General features: G+C 54.5%; 2 protein-coding genes and 1 long non-coding RNA gene across 9 annotated transcripts in view; 1 reads left to right on the top strand and 2 right to left on the bottom strand.

The window, feature by feature from the left end:
• Positions 1-65: 65 nt before the first annotated feature.
• LOC125753755 (uncharacterized) lies at positions 66-9,534 on the bottom strand. Its single transcript, XR_007406250.1, has 2 exons — positions 5,709-9,534; positions 66-1,973 (listed from the first exon to the last, which is right to left on the bottom strand). It is a non-coding gene; the product is annotated as an uncharacterized LOC125753755 (long non-coding RNA).
• Positions 464-17,420, top strand: RHOF (ras homolog family member F, filopodia associated). 3 transcript variants are annotated; one of them, XR_007406248.1, is made up of 7 exons: positions 464-1,138; positions 1,387-1,474; positions 9,530-9,639; positions 9,726-9,860; positions 10,752-12,001; positions 13,930-13,987; positions 16,826-17,420. XR_007406248.1 is itself a non-coding variant. In XM_025473834.3 (5 exons), exons 1-5 carry the CDS (start codon positions 1,013-1,015, stop codon positions 10,914-10,916), a joined length of 624 nt encoding a protein of 207 aa, XP_025329619.1. In that variant the 5' UTR covers positions 464-1,012; the 3' UTR covers positions 10,917-13,096. The 3 variants fall into 3 exon arrangements, 1 of the variants encoding a protein (XP_025329619.1); XR_007406249.1 differs by having other exon boundaries at positions 10,752-11,913; XM_025473834.3 differs by lacking the exons at positions 13,930-13,987; positions 16,826-17,420 and having other exon boundaries at positions 10,752-13,096.
• TMEM120B (transmembrane protein 120B) overlaps positions 10,243-17,441 on the bottom strand; it is a 47,842-nt gene continuing 40,643 nt past the window's right edge. For 2 of the 5 annotated variants that reach the window (XM_035706678.2, XM_035706676.2), the window contains 4 exons: positions 16,554-16,646; positions 14,802-14,866; positions 14,398-14,466; positions 10,243-14,007 (listed from right to left, as the gene is read on the bottom strand). In XM_035706678.2, the coding sequence (XP_035562571.1) occupies positions 13,894-14,007; positions 14,398-14,466; positions 14,802-14,866; positions 16,554-16,646 (341 nt within the window). In that variant the 3' untranslated portion in view covers positions 10,243-13,893. Of the gene's footprint in view, positions 14,008-14,340; positions 14,867-16,553; positions 16,647-17,441 lie in introns of those variants that run through there. The other 3 variants (XM_035706677.2, XM_049101956.1, XM_035706675.2) reach the window with 3 other exon arrangements.

Raw genomic sequence — 17,441 nt, forward strand, 5'->3', positions numbered from 1 at the left:
ACATTGTGCTCAATAAATAGCAGTTTTGGTCGGGGAAGTGGGAGGAGTGATGAGAATTCTTGAGATGAAGATACGTGGCTGCTGGCTGGCGAGCGCTTTATTACATTTCAGGGTGGGATGGGGGATTATCAGGGGTCCCAGTTTATCTTCACGAGATCTGCCCTGGCTTTCCCCAACCCTTCCTCGACGGTGTCTTCCTCGGTTCACGCCTCTGGCCTGTGCTAGAAAGAGGCTTCCGCCCGCGAGGTTTGGGGCCAACCCCCAAAGGGTGTTGTCTGGAGTCGTTCACCTGTTTTCCAAGCCGCCCGCCCCAGGGCGGTTGCCCGCCAGGGGGCGCCAGACGTCCACCTTGTGCTCTCGGGGAGGTGAACTGCTACTCCCCACCCCGCACCCCCACTGGCGCCCGTGGGGCTGGGCTGGGTGGGTAGCCGCGCCCCCCGCCCCACCCGCGCCGGCGTCTTGCCCTGCGTTACCAACCTACCTCGTGGGGAAACGGCCCAGAAGCCGACTGCCCCGGGCCACGCAGCTGAGGCGGGGCGACCTAGGGGGCTTCTCCTAGAGCTGGAGACCGAAGGCTTCTGGAATCCTGGTGCTGGGGCAACGGTCCGCCAATCAAAGGGCCCCTGTCCGACGGGGGAGGCCGAGCCGGCCAATCGGAGGGCGTCTGCCAGGAGGCGGGGCCTGCCAATCGGGGGTGCCCCGGAGGAGCGGCGGAAACGATCGAATCTGGTCGGTGGGGGGCGCGCGCCTTGACGTGCAGGCGGGAAAGCGGGAGCCGCGCTTCAGACCGAGCGCCCCCGCTTCCCGGTTGTCTGTTTCCCCGGGAATGAAAGGTGAACTGCGCGGGCCAGGGCCCTAACGGAAAGGAAAACAGGCCGGGAGGTGGGCCCGGGCGGCTGCCTGGCGGAGGCGCTGCCGGCACCCAGGGGGCGGGGTCTCTCTGGCCCCGCCCCGGATTGTTCAGCCCCCGCGGTCTGCCCCGCGCGGCTGCCAGTGCGGGCTGCTCGCGGCTATGGACGCCCCCGGGGCCCCGGGCCCGGGCCCGGGCAGGAAGGAGCTGAAGATCGTGATCGTGGGCGACGGCGGCTGCGGCAAGACATCGCTGCTTATGGTGTACAGCCAGGGCTCCTTCCCTGAGGTGAGGCCGCCGCGGGAGTGATGGGGGCCGGACTGCGGTGGGGAGACGGGCTTGGGCCCCCGGGGGCGACGGACGGCCGTCACCCCTCGCCTCGAGCCTGGACCCCGGCGCCCCGGCGTCCTGCGCGGGGAGAGGCAGTCGCCACCCCGGGGCGCCCCCTCGGGAGTTCGAGTCCAGCCGGGCGAGGGGAGCTGAGCTGCATAGGGTGACCGGGCCCCCGTGAGAACCAGCCGACCCCTCTCCGACAGGACTACGCCCCATCGGTGTTCGAGAAATACACGGCCAGCGTGACTGTGGGCAGCAAGGAGGTGACCCTGAACCTGTACGATACCGCGGGTGAGTGCGCCTGCGCACCGAGGGTCCCGGGTGCTCCAAGGGCTTCCCCCGCTTGGGTATCCCCCTCCGGGCATCCCCACCCGCCAGCTTCTGTGGGACTCAGACCTCCCATCACCCCTGACGGTCGCGGAGGGGCGCTGGCAGGGCGGCCTTGGAGGCTCAGAGGGCCCCACTCGCTCGTCTTTGAAAGGGAGGGCACTTGAATGAGGTGAGCTCCTCGGCCATCCTCCTAGCGCTAAGTGCTGAGAACCCACGGCTTCGTTCCCCTCCTTTGGTTCTAGAAAACCGTGGGCATCGCTTCTGCTTCCCATGGTTCCAGGATTTCGTGTGTTGCATGCTGTGGTCTCTGAAGATTCCGTGGGTTGCAGATCTGAGTCCCCTGGTGCTAGGATTCTGTGGGCTGAATTTCTGGGTCCTATGGTTCTAGAATCCTCTGAGCTACATATCAGAGCCTGTGACTCCAGGATTTTGTGGTTGACAGTCCTGAGGCTTCAGGGTCCTGTGGACATAAATGATGAGTTCCACACGTCTGAGATTCCATGGGCTACAGTACATAGTTCTGCAAGTCTGTGGTCTACACTTTTGTGCCTGTGATTCTAGGATTCTGGCTACAATTCTGTGTCTTCCTGGTTTCCTGGGGATAAACCAAGCACTGCGAAGGAACAGAGCTCTAAGTCCAGAATAAGGTTCTCTCTGCCACCTGCAGCTCCTAAGGCATGTGGATTTATGCTAATCTCACGTCAGTTATCAGTCCCTGCTGTGGGCTGTTGTGGGGGGAAGGCAGAGTGTCCTCAAGGAGCTTCCATCCTGCCCTTAATCAATCCCCTTCTGGGCTGAACCAGCATTGGAGGACAAAGGTCAAGATCCCTAGGTGGGACCTCACCCAACCTCTGTGACTCAGTGCTTAGTGGCCTGCGTGGAAGCTCGTCATCAGGTGCCCCGTCCACTGCCAGCCAAGCATTGTATGTATGAGGAGAAGTCTCCACTGGCCTTGGATGGAGCCCATCCCCCACCCCAAGTCTGCCAGTAGCATCTCCCATTCCACTCTGGAGAGAATCAGAACAGGGATTGTCCCATCCCAAGACCCCTCTTCCGTTCCTGATTTTGGCAGCCTTTACTGTATGGTGGGGTCCACCCTGTAGTGGCTTCTAAAGGACTCCCCCTTTGTTGGATGAGGGCCCTGCTTCCAGCCCTGTGAACTAAGAAAGCCAAAGGTTGCTGAGAAATTCCCTGGGGGCGTAACCATAAGAGCAGTAAAACTTACAGTGTGTCTGCTACACGTTTAGTTTCACATGCTTCCTGTCGGGGACCCAGGGAGGGGCAGGTCCATTAGCCCCGCTTTGTGGGTGGGGTGCTGGGGAGGCAGGGAGAGTCACAGGCAGGTTTTCATTCTCCTCTGTCCTTTACCCTCAGGGCCTCTCCTGTCAGATCCCTGGGCTTCACTGCTCATAGAAGCCTCCCCCATCGGACCTGGCACAGGGACCACTTCTGGTCTTTGTGGCCTCACCCAGAGAAAGATGCTCAAAAGAATTTTATCAGGGCAGACTGCTGTGTGGAGGTTCTAGAAAGTTTCTGTTTGGTATAAGGAAGGCTTTGCTCTCACAGCTGCTGTGGGAGGGATTGGAGGGGCTCCAGGCCCAGTCATCAGAGGCACATAGCCACCACAGCGATGATGATCTTCCTGCCACATGCTTTGGAATCAGACCTGGGCTTTGATGCTGGCTCCCTGGGCTGCGTGTCATCAGGGACACCTGGGCTTCAGTTTCCTTATCCATAATGAGGGCTAAAGTAGTCTTGAGGATTAAATTAGACCCATGTGATATGTAACACAGGGATCGGCTCTTGGGAAGGGCTAAACGTTGTCATGATTTTTAAGTCTCCCCCGCACGGCCCCCCCCACAGGACACTGGCAAGCAGGAAACAGAACTGGGGGTTGAACGACTCAGTGGAGTCCTAGGGAAGTAGATTGGCTTCATGGTCAACAGGACAGCCCAAGAAGGAATACTCAGGGAGAAAGAAACGTGGCTGCTCCTTCTGGGTGTGTCACTGTGACCCAGGAAGCCCTGTCACTAGGAACATGAAGGAGAGACTGGGTCATTCTTTCATATGCCAGTGCCCAGCACGGTGCCTACAGAATTAATGCAGAAGATATTTAGATGCAGAGGCGCCCTTGGAGCATAGCCTGTGTGATAAAGGCAGTGAGATCGTCTCCACCTGTGGGTGGATGGAGAACAAAAATAAGTGGCAGAAAACGATGGCCGGCCAGGGGACCAACTACAGAAAAAGACTAAGGAGGGTGAGGGGAGTGGCTGAGCTGGAGACAACTCTAGTAAATGTTATGTAGAAGGTCCTGGAACCTAATGAGCTAGACCTTGTGGTGGGGGTGGTACAGAGTGGTATCTTTCCAACCAATCATCGGTGACCAGAGCTCTGGTTCAGGGGTGACCCCTGGGAGGCTGAATTTCTCCATACCCAGGACCAGACCACAGGGGTCTGCATGGGAGGTCAGTCTGGCCTTGTCTCCATCCTACGGAAGCAGACACAGACTCCTTAGAGGTGAGAGGGTGGGTGGAGGGGTGATGGAGCTCTCAGTGCTGACAGGTGAAGGGGAGGCGGGCAATGTGAGCAGTATTGCCCTCGCAGCTGCTCCTGCTGGGGGCCCTGACACCCTTGACGGCAGGAAGCTGTGGTTCTGTCTGAAGTTTCCCGGGTGGAGGGGAGGTGGGGGTAGGTGGGATGTTAAGACACCAACCAGAGATGGAGCCCTCTGGGCCTTGGGGTGAAGTCCAGGGGTTAGGGTGGCACAGGATGGAATGGGGGTTGCCAGGGAAGTGGGGAGCCACAGGCCCCTTCCCAGCCTGAGATGGGAACAATAGGATGAGTGGGGTGGGGGAGGCAAAGGAGTTTTGCTGAGATGGGGAATCGAGGACCAGAGGGCTGTCTAGGAGCCAGGAGCTCTGGGGGCTCAAAGAGCTGAAGCTGCAAGACACTCCGGCTTCAGGTGGGAGCTGCCAAAGCCCAGCTACTCCTGCCCCCCACCCACCAGGGAGGAAACCCAGGTGGGCGGACCCCAATAGCAATAAGTGGGTTCCTCTTCTTGCAGCTTCCCCTTCTCATGTTGCCCTTGCCCCTCCCCTGACCAACGCCCTGATGGGAGCTGGGGACCAACTGCTGGGGATTTTGGGATCCCTGTAGCCCAAAGACACCCTCTCCTCAACCTAGCCCCAGGCCTTAGAGACTCCTACCCCTAGAAAGATGACTGCCACAACAGAGGTCCTTCCCACAAAGGAAATACCCTCATGCTAGGCAAGAACCTCACTTCCTCCCTGCCCCACAGCCCTGCCGGTGTCAGGAAGATGGGCCACTTCAAGGGGGAGCTGTGGCCCAGAAAACCTTTCCTCACTAGAAATAAATGCATCCCTTTGCACGTAATTCCATGTGAGCTCATCTGCAGAGGCCAGAGTGGGGCCCTAGTGTGCCCCTAGACCGGTGACTTGGCCCCTTTAAGCCTTGGCATCAGTGTGGGTAAATGGGGGAGGATAATGGTATCACCTTGTGGCTGGGGGGCCCCCTAAAGCTTGTGGGTTCAAAGATCTGGGGTTAGATCCCAGGTCCCCATCCCCTGGAAGTTCCTGTTTTAATAGTAACCATAGTAGCAGTCCTTCACCTTTGTCCAGCATTGCTTAGTCTATGGTTCCTTTACTTCCAATATCAGGGGTAGGGTTATCACCCTCTTTGAGAGATAAAGAAACTGAGGCTCAGTGAGGGAAGGCACCCAGGTCACAGAATGTGAATCTAGCCTAATTCTCCCACACTCCACGTCTCCCAAGGGGACATGAGGTCAACAGCATCCAAGAATCCATCATTTGTAGACCCGGTCCCCACGTGGAGGTTCACACTGAATCTTGGGAAAAGTTGAGCCAGGCACAGTCAAGCCAGGAAGGCAACCTGGAGGAGGGAGCTAGGATCTGGGCTGGCTGCCCGTCCCCTCCCAGAGCTCTCCTCTCTTGAGATACCTGTGTTGGCAGCCTTTTGGTCAGGCCTTGGGCTTGTAGGGTAAGGCCCTCTTCCCACCCTCTGCAGTAGACTGAGAGAGAGGCACCCCCAGTAGTCTCACCTTCAGTCATCTGTCTTTAACAGAGCTTCCATTTAGCTGTGTGACCTCAAGGTGATTCACTTCACCTCTCTGTGCCTCAGTTTCTGCATCTGTAAAATGGGGTAACAACAGCCCTACCTTTTTAGCGTTGTAGTGAGGAATGATGAGTTAGTGCAGTCAGTGGGCTTCAAGTGAAGCCATGAGGAGCACGAGCCTTCATAAGGAGGGAGCTTTGCCGGCACGGATTGTTGATATTCATTCACTCTTCTTAGTGTTATTCTCAAGGCTCACCTGCTCCTCACATACCTATTTCACAGGTGAGGAAATCATTTGTAAGAAAACAAGGCCCAGAGATTGATTGCCAGTTGGGAAGTCTGGAGAAGTCTTCCTAAGAAAGTTCTTGGCAATTTGAGAGTGGCATGGTCAGCAGCTGACCTTAAGAGTTGAGGGCCCAGCTGGTGCTCCAGCTTGCAGGGACCCGTCCATGACCTTGAGAAAGGGCCCTCTGGCCACATGGGCTCCTAGCAGGAAGAACTTCCTCCAACTAGCTTACCTCCCAGGGTGGCTGCTTAAATTAACACAGGCTTTAGAAGTGAAATGCCCTTGCCAAAATGATCATTTCACCTTATTCACCCACCCACTCCTTTGTTCGTTCATTCACCAGTTACTGGGCTCACCTGTGTCCCAGGGGATATAGCCGAGGGTTGTACAGAGATGGCCCCTGTCGGCAGGGACTTCTGTGCTCATAGCAGAGACAAAACCAAACCGAAACCCAACATCAGGGAGCGACATGTACTCAGAAGAATAATAAAAATGTGGTCAGGCGTGGGGCAGCAGTCAGGAAAGCTCTCCTGAGGGAGGTGACATTTCTACAGAGACTTGAAGGGAAGGAGGGAGTGAGCCATGCTACTGCCTGGGCAAGAGGGATCAATGGGCAAGGGCCGAGGCCCCTGGGGCCGGGGAGTAGAGGAGGTGGTCAGGCCCAGTCTGACTTCCTCCTTTCACCCACTGCAGCCCAACTTCTGCCCGTTTCAGCTCTGCCGAAATCCTCACAGGCCAGCGTTGCTAAACGCCCAGGCACGTTGCAGCCCTGGTCTCTGCTGCATCTGACGGGAGCTGAACAGCTCTGGACAACCACTGGCCAGGCTTGACTGGAGGCCTACTAGGCACCAGGGATGATTTTTTTTTTTTTTTTTCAAAGGACAGACATGGTGCCTGTGCGCTTACATGTTCCCTGGGGAGACAGGCAGTAGACCAGTCGGTGTCTGAGCACAGATGGTGGATGCCCAGGACAGGGGCAGTCCTCCCTGAGGAGCCAGCCAGTCAAGATGAGGGGAGCTGTTGGAGCATGAGGAGGCCCGTTTTACAACTACTGTCCATTCCCACCGTATTTCTAACAGGGAATAGACATATATGTTGTGCCAGGATTCAGAACCTCATCCTTATACCTCAGGCTCAGAACCTGTGTTTGCACAATGCAAAGTGAAATAGAGCATTGCTGCCTATCAGCAGAAGGAACACTCAACTGGCAACCGGGGGTTGAGCCCTGGCGGGGTCTCTTCTCTGAAGCTCAGTTTCTGTGTAAATCGAAATATTCACTTCCATCAGGTGATGGCTGTAAGGATTTCTTAACCGTTTGTGGACAAAGTGTATAGGGTATACTTTGTATAAAGTGTATAAGCCATAAAGTGTTGGTGTTGTGAAGTAGAAGACCTTATTTGACATTTCAGGACATTATTTGTCCTGAAAAGGGAAATAATGTGGATGTTCAGTCTGAATGTTTTAAAATAAAATGCTAAGAAGAGAATGGGGGAAGGGAGTAGGGTAAGTGTTCCAGGTGTGGGAGGACAGCAAGTGCAAAGGCTCTGAGGCACAGGAGTTTGGTGGGTTTGAGAAACGGTGAGGGGGGTGGAGCATAGGAGAAAGGTCAGGGTCCATGGGAGCCAGGTCATGTGGCACCTGGGGAGATGTTTGGATTTTATACAAAGGGCAGTAGGGAGCTATTGAAGTTAGTTTTCACTTGAGGGTAGAGAGGCAAGATCTTATGTCTTAGATTCAGCCAGCTGCTGGGTGGAGACAGGATTGTTGAGGGGCAGCAGCCAATCATGGGAGACCAGCCATGGCTTGGACGATGATGGTGCTATGCTGCCCAACAGAACTTTCTGCAGTGTTGGGAAGCCCTGCACCCATGCTGCCCATTACGGGAGCCACTAGCCCTGCGTGGCAATTAATCACTTGATCCCTGCATGGAGCCTGCTTCTCTCTGCCTGTGTCTCTGCTCCTCTCTCTCTCTGTGTCTCTCCTGAACAAATAAATAAAATCTTAAAAAAGAAATGTAGCTAGTGCAACGGAGAACCTGAATTTTTAATGTTAATTCATTGAAATTAGCCACATGGGGCTAGCAGCTACCCTATCAGACAGCATAGGTCTACAAAGACATGGACCAAGATCAGGAGAGGGGATGGTTTGCAGGAGATGGGCTGGCACAGCATCCTGGGCCAGGTTTCCACCATTGCACAAGGATTTCTCCAGCCTTCTGGTGATGAGGGCAGAAGAGTCTGAGTCAACTGGGCCCTGACAGCCCCTCACCCCCTCCACAGTGTTGGGAGGACTCTGGCTAAATGGTAGCATGGAGTCGTCCTGGCCTAGCCATTGTCATAGCTGGGAGTCCCGTTCATTGCACACCGTCAGGAGTCCTGGATCAAGAGGGAGAGCCAGTGGGAAGGGAGAGTATGGCAGTGTCCTGGCAGCAGCTGGGGGTCAGGAGCAGGATGTGGCCTGTCCTTGCGTTGGCAGGGAGGGAGCCGGAGGGCAAGCTGGCACCACACAGGCACCCCCAGGCTAGGGGGAGGGGCAGGGATTCCTGGGCCTCTGTGTCTGATATAATGGAAGGAAGTCACATTTCTGTCTTTGCAGAGGTGGCTGGGAAGTTGTCAGTGAGCCCAAGGGGCTTCAGTTCTCACTGTGGGAATAATAAAATATTATTAGTGTGGTGACTACGTGCATCATCCTGGGCTGGCTTCTGGACCAGGGCAAAACTACTATTGGCCATTACCAGTGAGATCTGAACTGGGCCTGTGGGTTGGGTTCGAGCACACCGCTGGTGGTGTTTGCTCCAGCTTGACATTTGTGCTACAGGCGGTGATAGAATGGGCTTCTTCTTAGAAAACCGGAGGGAAGTATCCTGGGGTGAAGCAGCAAAATGCCCGAAATCACTCTCCCCTCACTCTCACCGGTTCAAGTGTTTACATATACGAAGGGCAAGTGGCACAAAATGTAAATACTCAGGAATCCAAGGAAGGGAGTTTTTGGCATCCTTTTACAACCTTTCTGCAAGTTTGAAATCCTCATTGTAAAAAATACTTTTTAATACCAAATAATTAATAATTAAAATACTTTTTAATACTAAAAAGCATCAAAAAAAAACCACACCCAGCCTGGGTGTCTGATTCAGTGGTACAGGGGAGGGGCCAAGCACCCATAGCCTTGGGTCTCCCCAGGTAAGCCTGACAGCAGCTGTGCGGGTCCCCCCACCCCCACTCTCCTCCAGGGGTTTGCCTGAAGGGCAGGAGGAATGCAGCCCAAGGCCATGCACCTCTCAGCCTGGGGGTACCCTCCAAGATCCTGATCAAGGGGAGCTGATTTGGCCTGAGTCTGTTATCTTCCACCTGAGTGCCAGGGCCGGTGGCAGGGGGGGCGGTAATTGCCATGGACATAATTGCTAGTAGTTCCTCCAGCTTCCCCTGATTACCCTGTAATCAGATCCAGTTCTGAGCACTACATGGGTTTTATCCCCTGTAATCTTGGCTACTGTGGGCTGCCACCTGTCTTAGAGATGAGCACACCGAGGCCTTAGAGACAGAGTCACCAACCCTTCACCCCTTAGAGCCTAGAGGGGGGACTCGGGTGGACAGAGGAGGTGGTGCCTCCCTTACCCATTGCCTACTTTCCCATTTCAGGGCAGGAAGATTATGACCGGCTGCGACCCCTGTCCTACCAGAACACCCACCTTGTGCTCATCTGCTATGACGTCATGAACCCTACTAGCTATGATAATGTCCTCATCAAGGTGAGGCCTGGGGCCCAGCCAGTCTGCTTCAAGGGTGGGGGCCACGGATCTGGCCTCAGCCCCATGCATGTCCTCTCCCTCCACAGTGGTTCCCTGAGGTCACACATTTCTGCCGTGGGACCCCCATGGTGCTCATTGGCTGCAAGACAGACCTGCGCAAAGATAAGGAGCAGCTGCGGAAGCTCCGGGCCGCCCAGCTGGAGCCCATCACCTACATGCAGGTCAGGGAGAGGCCCCCCTCTCTGCTCCCTCCCCACCCTCGTACTCCCCCCCCTCCTCCCCCTCCTCCCCTACTTCACTTTAATCCTTATAACCCTGAAGTGCAGACTGTTAGCATACAGGGGGCTGGTGGGCACTGAGACCCAGGGAGGTGACACAGTGGTTAAGAGTCACACAGCTAACCTGCAGCTTCGCCGGGATCCTGTCCCAGTCACTCTGGCTCCAGAGTCTGAGCCCTTAACCACCATCCTGTTCCATCTGCCACATGGGATGGGAGGGTGGGCCTAGTTCGAACACTGGGTTCCCCGACCCGCGGGAGTCACAGGCAAAACCAGACCCTGCAGCTTTCTGGCTGAAGCATGGGACAATAAAAAGAACACAAAGGAAAATGAATAAGAAAGTTTAATAAAAAGGAATAAGTACTAATAAAAGTAAATTTTAGAAGGAGAGCTAGTTTTTACTGTCCTCGCCCAGCTCTGTTGCTTACATGGAGCTTGTGAGGAGGGACAAGGGAGAGGCATGCAGGAAGCCCTCCGTGTCTGGAGGCCTCTAGCTCTTCTCACAGGCCCAGCTGACACAATGGCTGGCCCAGTGGGCCCAGTTCTTGAGAGTTGGGATGCAGCTCCCTCTTCCCCTGACAAGGGATGAGAGCAGGGGGCAGGGCAGAGGCTGGGATGGGCTTCCCTCAGCTGCCCTTGGCCTTCAGGCCACACCACAGGCCCTTCCCATCCATCCACACAGGCTGCGGGGGCTGGGCCTGGGACCGGGAGGAGGGGGCTCCACACTCCAGAGAGCCCCGAAAGCCAGCTTCAAGTCCCCAGATCCATGAGTGGGGGGTCAGGAGGTGCCCCAGGCTCCAGGCCTCATCTAATGCAGGCCCCTCCCCTACCCAGGGCCAGATCGCCTGTGAACAGATCCGAGCTGCGCTCTACCTGGAATGTTCTGCCAAGTTTCGGGAGAACGTGGAGGACGTCTTCCGAGCAGCGGCCAAGGTTGCGCTCAGTGCTTTGAAGAAAGCACAGCGGCAGAAACAACACCGGTTGTGCCTGCTCCTCTGACCCCTCTGGGCAGGGCTCCCAGCCCAACGTGCAAGACTGACGGGGCCCAGGCTGCCAGGCCCAGACTGTACCCCCAGAACCTGTCCTATCGCCAGCTTTCCAAGGACACTTGGAGTTGGGTGTTTCCCCGTGCCTGGAGCCTGTGGCTAGACTCTTAGAACATTCTGGAGATGTCTCCTTTCTCAGCTGGGGCTCTGACCATGAAATCACCTCCGGGTTTACACTGGAGGTGGGCCGGCATGGAGGTGGGTGAGGATGCTGGACTCAGCCCCTCCAGACCCCAGATCCAGCGTTTGTCCCTAGGACTCAGGAGTACACAGCCTCCCCGCAGCCATGTGTGTCCCATCGCACACCGATAGGTCCTGCAGACCGATGCTTGAAACAAAGAACTACATCTGGTACGTGGATAAATGGATTTGTCAGCGTTCCACACAGTCCCCAAACCCACTGCTCCTGTGTCACCCGCCTCCCTGGGCTCCTGAGATAGGCAACTGCTGCATCCTCCGACTTCTGGCTGCTTTCCTCCAGGAACTTGGGGCCACAATGGGACAGGGACTTATCGGGACAACACAGGCACCAGCCCCGGACATGGGGGCTGGCCCCCGCCCCCACCCAGGACTTCAGCTGGGCTGCCATCTTTCCAGAGCTGCAATGGCATGTACACATGCCTGAGGGGGAGAAGAAACATTCTAAAAACTCAAAAAGCACCCTGGACCACCCAGGCAACCCTGGCTCAGGGGCTTGGCACCTGCAACCCCCCACTGCCCCCACTGCTGGAAGCTCAAGATGAAAACTGTCATCAGTTCTGAGTGGTCGTGGGCAAGTCACTGCCCTCTCTAGACTGGTTTCCCTATCTGCAAAACAACAGCACTGACTCATTTTAGTCATCAAGCTCCCTCTGTCCCTCACAGCCTCCACTTCTGCCAAGCTGAGACTATCCTGGCCTCCTGCAAGAACACTCAACCCCCAGCTACAGAATCACTGAACCATCTGGAAGGTCTGGGTTCAGAGGCATCCAGGAGTTTTTATTTTTATTTATTTTATTTTATTTTTTTCATCCAGGAGTTTTTAAACAAGTGCTCCAGGTGATTCTAATGCCCCAGAGATCAGAGCTGCTTGCTTCCTGAGTGAGCCACAAGTTAGCGTTAACTGAATACAGGATAATGGCTTGAGGTGGCTCCTGCCCTCCAGGGATCTCTTGCCTCAGCCCCCACTAAGCTTGAGCCTCTCTGAAGTCCTCTGCTAGAGAAAGACTTACGTATGCCACCCCATCCCACCTCACCCCACCCTGCCATGCCCTGGGGAGTCAAAAGAGCACTCAATCCAAGGCCTCGTGGACAAATGATGGTATAGGGCAGAGGTTAAGCTAATCATACTCTATGGACCAAATCTGGCAGCTGTGTGTTTTTGTAAATAAAGTTTTGTTGGGACACAGCCATACCCATTTATTTATCCATTGGCTGCTTTTGCCCGACAACTGCAGACTGGGTGGTTATGACAGATGATCTGGCCCTTTGCAGAAAAAGTTGGTTGACTCCTGGTCTAGGAAAAACCCAAGTGCCTAAGAATCAGCTCAGAAGACCCAGGCTGGAGTGAAACAGGACAGGTATAAAAGGGAGGGCTGGGGTCTGTGGCTCACTAGAATGCAAGCACCCCATCCTAGGCAGGCAGCTCAGCCTAGCCAAGAACTTTCCATTTTTCTAGGGAAGCAGAAATCTAGGTTTTTATGTAGACTCTTACTGGGGTGGAGGGGAAGTTTCCTATTTTAAAAATGTAACAATGAAAAAAGCTTAAACTTCCCTGAGGACCAAAGCATGACTATGGAGGCCAGTGAACTCTGGTCAGAGGGGTTTGTAGGGAGGTAGTTAAGGGTAACTGAGGCCAGTGTGGGAAGCAGTGGCAAAACACTCAACCAAACCTGCTAGCTTCTTCACCTGCCCCACAAATAGAGAATCGGATACAAGGTGACCAGCAGACTTGTCCTAGCCTCCCAACTGCCACCTCCAGGAGGGAGCCTGCTCAGACTCTCCCCACCACATTCCAGAACAGGAGGGAAATGGAGGGAGGTGGAGGGTGGGTGACCTCTGTGATGGCTTAAGTCTCAAACAGCGCTGAAGTTTGGGTCCCCCTCCCTGAGTACTCACTGCAAGAATTCCGGGAAGTGGGCTGAGGGGTGGCGGGAAGTGGGCTGAGGGGTGGCGGTCAGGAAGCCAAACTCTGAAGTGTCAAAAAAAAAAAAAAAAAAAAAGCCCTCACACTACCCAAGTGATGCCAGGGCTGGGACGCCCCCTGGTGGTTGCAGCAAGCCCTCCCGCCCCCCTCCAAGCCCTCTGGAAGGGAAGCAGGGCAGCTGCTCTCCCCGGGGGGTGGCAGGCAGGCTGGAGACTCAGGAATTGCAAAGAGCACAAGACAGACAGCGGTTCTCTGAGAACTTAAATACCCCCGGCACGGGGCAGCGGCGGCCAGGAGAGCTTACAGCAGGAGCAGTGTGCCCCGAGGAGGGAGGCTCCACAGGACACCGGGCGTTTCCTTCCACCCGCTGGGGACTCAGCAAGTGGCAGGTCGGCACCCGGGCGAGGCACAGCTAGACCCCAACTTGAGGGACTCCCTGAGTCTTTAGGGCTCCCCCCGTCCCCACCCCAGGAAGACCGACCAGGGCTTGGCCCTGACCAGGAGGGCAGGGGGGGAAGACTGCAGATTAGGGAGCAGTCCGGAGGCCCCCGCCATGTTAAATAGGTCATAAATAGGGAGGCTGGAGCAGGTGGACATAGTGCCAACAGACTGGAGTCACATTCCTCTTGTCTGCCAGGGACCCGGGCCTCGGCTCTTCTCACAGTCGTGCGCTGGCCCCTGGGCTGGCTGCTGCCAGTGACCACGGTCACTGTGGGGACAAAACCCGGCAGCCAGCAAGGGTGCCAGCTGGAACCCCCTGCAGTCTTGAACCCCGGGGGGCCGGGGGACATCAGGTTCCCTTGGCTCACGGCTTCTTCCCCTTGTTTCTGTTCTTCTGCAGCTTTGCGTGCACAACTTTGAGTGTGGTCAGAAAATTGCCAAGGAAGAGGACGAGGAATGTGAGCGCCAACACGAACACCTGGCAGGGGCAGGGCCATGCAAGGAGATGGGGGAAGGGTGGCAGGGGGAGGAGGGGAAAGGAAGAAAAGGGGGAGCCAGCTTTGATCAGCTGCTTCTGTGACCTCGCAACCCTCTTAGAACAAGCCACTGGCAAACTGCAGAGTTCCATCCATAGAAAGCAGGGCTCTGGACCAAGTGCATGAGTCCTCAGGGTCATGCAGGGCCCCGAGGTGGGGACACCCCCCTAGCATTCAGTAGGGTTCTCAGACCACTTAGGGTCTCCTGGGCCCCAGGAGCAGGGAGCTCAGGGCACAGGGCCCCATGGTGGGAAGTAAAGGGGTGGCCGAGGAAGCTGGCTCAGCCTTCCCCAGGACCCCTCGTCTGCCCCACCAACACACACACACCATACCTGCCATTCTCTGCATTCCTCATGGCTGGAGAGCTCAAATAACGTGATGGCATTGTACAGCTGCCAGAACTAGAGAGAGGAGGCAGGCACCACTTACCCCATCGGGTTCCCCTGGAGACCCACATGGGGAAGCCCAGGGGGTGGACCAGGCCCCCAGCTTCTGGTGTCCACCAGGCCAGAGCAGCCTGAAGATCTGGGGCTCAGTATGCTGGTGCTACAGGCCACTGCTGGCTCCTGCCTCAGCATCCCAGAGCACAAGGCACAGACAGGGGCCATGTCTGCTCCAGGACCCTGTGGGATGCTCAGCTCAGGGACAGCTGGTGAATGAGGGAGAGGCCTGAGGACCTTTTGTTCCCAGGGGTCAGCCCAGAACAGGGGATACCCACAAACTCCAGGGGACTCACATGGCCACAGAACAGGAAAGGCAGAAGGAAGGTGAGGCCCCGCCACATCCAGGACTGGAATCCTTCTGTGGAGATGAAAGAGGAAGTAAAGGGTCTGTGTGAGGGGGTTCAGTTGCTCCCACAGCCCCACCAAGCACCTACCACCAAGCCATGCCAGTCTCCGGAGATTAGCCACGGGGGGGGGGGGGGGGGGAGCCCTCACCTGTCATCAATGGGTGACACTCAACTATGAACACCACCCAGAGAGCATGTAGAACACCCGTCACAGGCATGACTGCTCTCATGCCTCGAGTCACCATGAACTCCTAGGGCTTGACAACACTTAAAGAAAGCGGACATGCCAGGCACTGATTTTTAATCATATATTTAATTTGCACAGAATTTTGCAGTTTTTTAAGGATTATTTATTCATGAGAGACAGAGAGAGAGAGAGGCAGAGACACAGGCAGAGGGAGAAGCTCCCTCTGCAGGGAGCCTGATGTGGGACTCGATCCCGGGACTCCAGGATCACGCCCTGGGCCAAAGGCAGACACTTAACCACTGAGCCACCTGGGCATCCCAGAATTTTGCATTTTAAAATGGACTTTTGCATGTATCACTTCAACTGCATCTTGACAAAGTAGGGCCTACTCTGCAGAGTAATTCAGTTGAAATGACCATCTCAAAAGATGACAGAATTTTATTAGTTTCCTGTGAAAGTTGAGACAAGAGCTCTCTAAGCTCTTTTGACTGGGGACTTGATCCATGAGTTAAAAAAAAGTTAAGCACACAGGTGCCTGGGTAGCTCAGTCAGTTAAGCATCTGACTCTTGATTTTTTTTTTTTTTTTTTTGACTCTTGATTTCAGCTCAAGTCATGACCTCAGGGTCTTGAGATCGAGCCCTGTGTGAGGCTCTGAGCTGGGCGTGCAGTCTGCTTAAGATTTTCTCTCTCCCTCTGCCCCTCCCCACTACATTCTCTCGCTCTCTCTCTCAAAAAAAAAAATATATATATATAATAGTCTAGTACACATTCCCGATGTATATATGTGTATGTGTCTATACATATTTATATGTAGCCATATTATTATTACTCCTCTTAAGTAGGCTCAGCATAGAGCCCAACTCAAGGCTTTAACTCATGACACTGAGATGAAGACCTGAGCTGAGATCAAGAGTCAGATGCTTAACAGATTGAGCCACCCAGGCGTCCCTATATGTAGGCATATTATACATGCACAACAACACTATGCTTATATAATTATGTATATTACAAAACACAGGCAAAAAAATAGACATTTAAAAAGAATAAGACAGGGGATCCCTGAGTGGCTCAGTGGTTTAGCGCCTGCCTTCAGCCCAGGGTGTGATCCTGGAGACCCAGGATTGAGTCCCACATCACGCTCCCTGCATGGAGCCTGCTTCTCCCTCTGCCTGTGTCTCTGCCTGCCTCTCTCTCTCTCTCTCTCTCTCTCTCTGTGTTTCTCATGAATAAATAAATAAATTTTTAAAAAATAAGAGTAAGACAGAAGCTAGCATCAAGGCCTGGCACACAGCTGGCCTCAGGCTTGTTGGCTGGAACAGAATCCATCATGAATTATGAAAAGCAACTTAAGTAGAGGCTGGCAGCCCTGGCTTTGTGGATGGTAGGTCTTGTTACCTTCTTACTGGCTCGTGCTCCCAGTGTTGGGAGTTAGTGGTGAGGTCTGAGGGAGCAGGGAGGGACCAGCACTTGTCCCCCACCCCCCCACCCCTCCCCAGGCTGGGCTACTCACCCACGGTGAGGTCCAGGTGATTCCTCTCCCCCAGGGCGCGCAGCCTGTAGAGGCAGCCCCTCTGGTAATAATATTGCAGGAACTGGACACAGCCTGCAGGGGGAGCACAGCGCCCAGCTCAGGGTCTGGAGGACTGGGTGCCTCCGTGCAGACTCAGGGGTCTTCCATGCCCAGAGGGTGCAACCCTCTCAGCCCGAGAGAGACACACACACACACACACACACACACACACACACACACTTCAGCCTGAACCTACTTTATCCCTTATCCAGAATACAATGGGAGCCGGTTATCTGAAGACCCAACTAAGCACCAATGAGGTTAGAAACTTCTAGAACAGATGCTCGCTGGAATGGTGGCACCATGCTGGGAGCTGTGTGTAATGCCAAGACAGCAAGAGACATTTTCATAAAATGGGATACTTAGTAGTTACTAAAAATGAGGAGACAGAATGCCATGTATTGACACAGAAAAAAAAAACCATCATTATTGTTAAAAGAAAATAACAGGTTATACGCAAAGCTATATGTATAGAGATCCCAGATTTATAAACTACAAAATGCAGTATATACGTATATATGAATAAATGAAAGGACTTAAATCTATTAACAGTGATCACTTCTAAGGGTGAGATTATATATAATTTTCATTCTCGGCTTTGTTAGAGTTTTCCTTAAAAATTAAATTGTGGGGGACACCTGGGTGGCTCAGTGGTTAAGTGTCTGCCTTCGAATCAGGGTATGATCCCGGGATCCGGGATCAAGTCCCGCATGGGGCTCCCTGCATGGAGCCTGCTTCTCTGTGTCTCTGCCTCTCTCTCTCCATGTCTCTCATGAATAAATAAATAAACCTTTAAAAACAATTAAATTGTATTTTTGTATCAGTTAT

Source organism: Canis lupus, chromosome 26 (genome assembly GCF_003254725.2).
Source record: "Canis lupus dingo isolate Sandy chromosome 26, ASM325472v2, whole genome shotgun sequence".
Classification (NCBI taxonomy): Eukaryota; Metazoa; Chordata; class Mammalia; order Carnivora; family Canidae; genus Canis; species Canis lupus.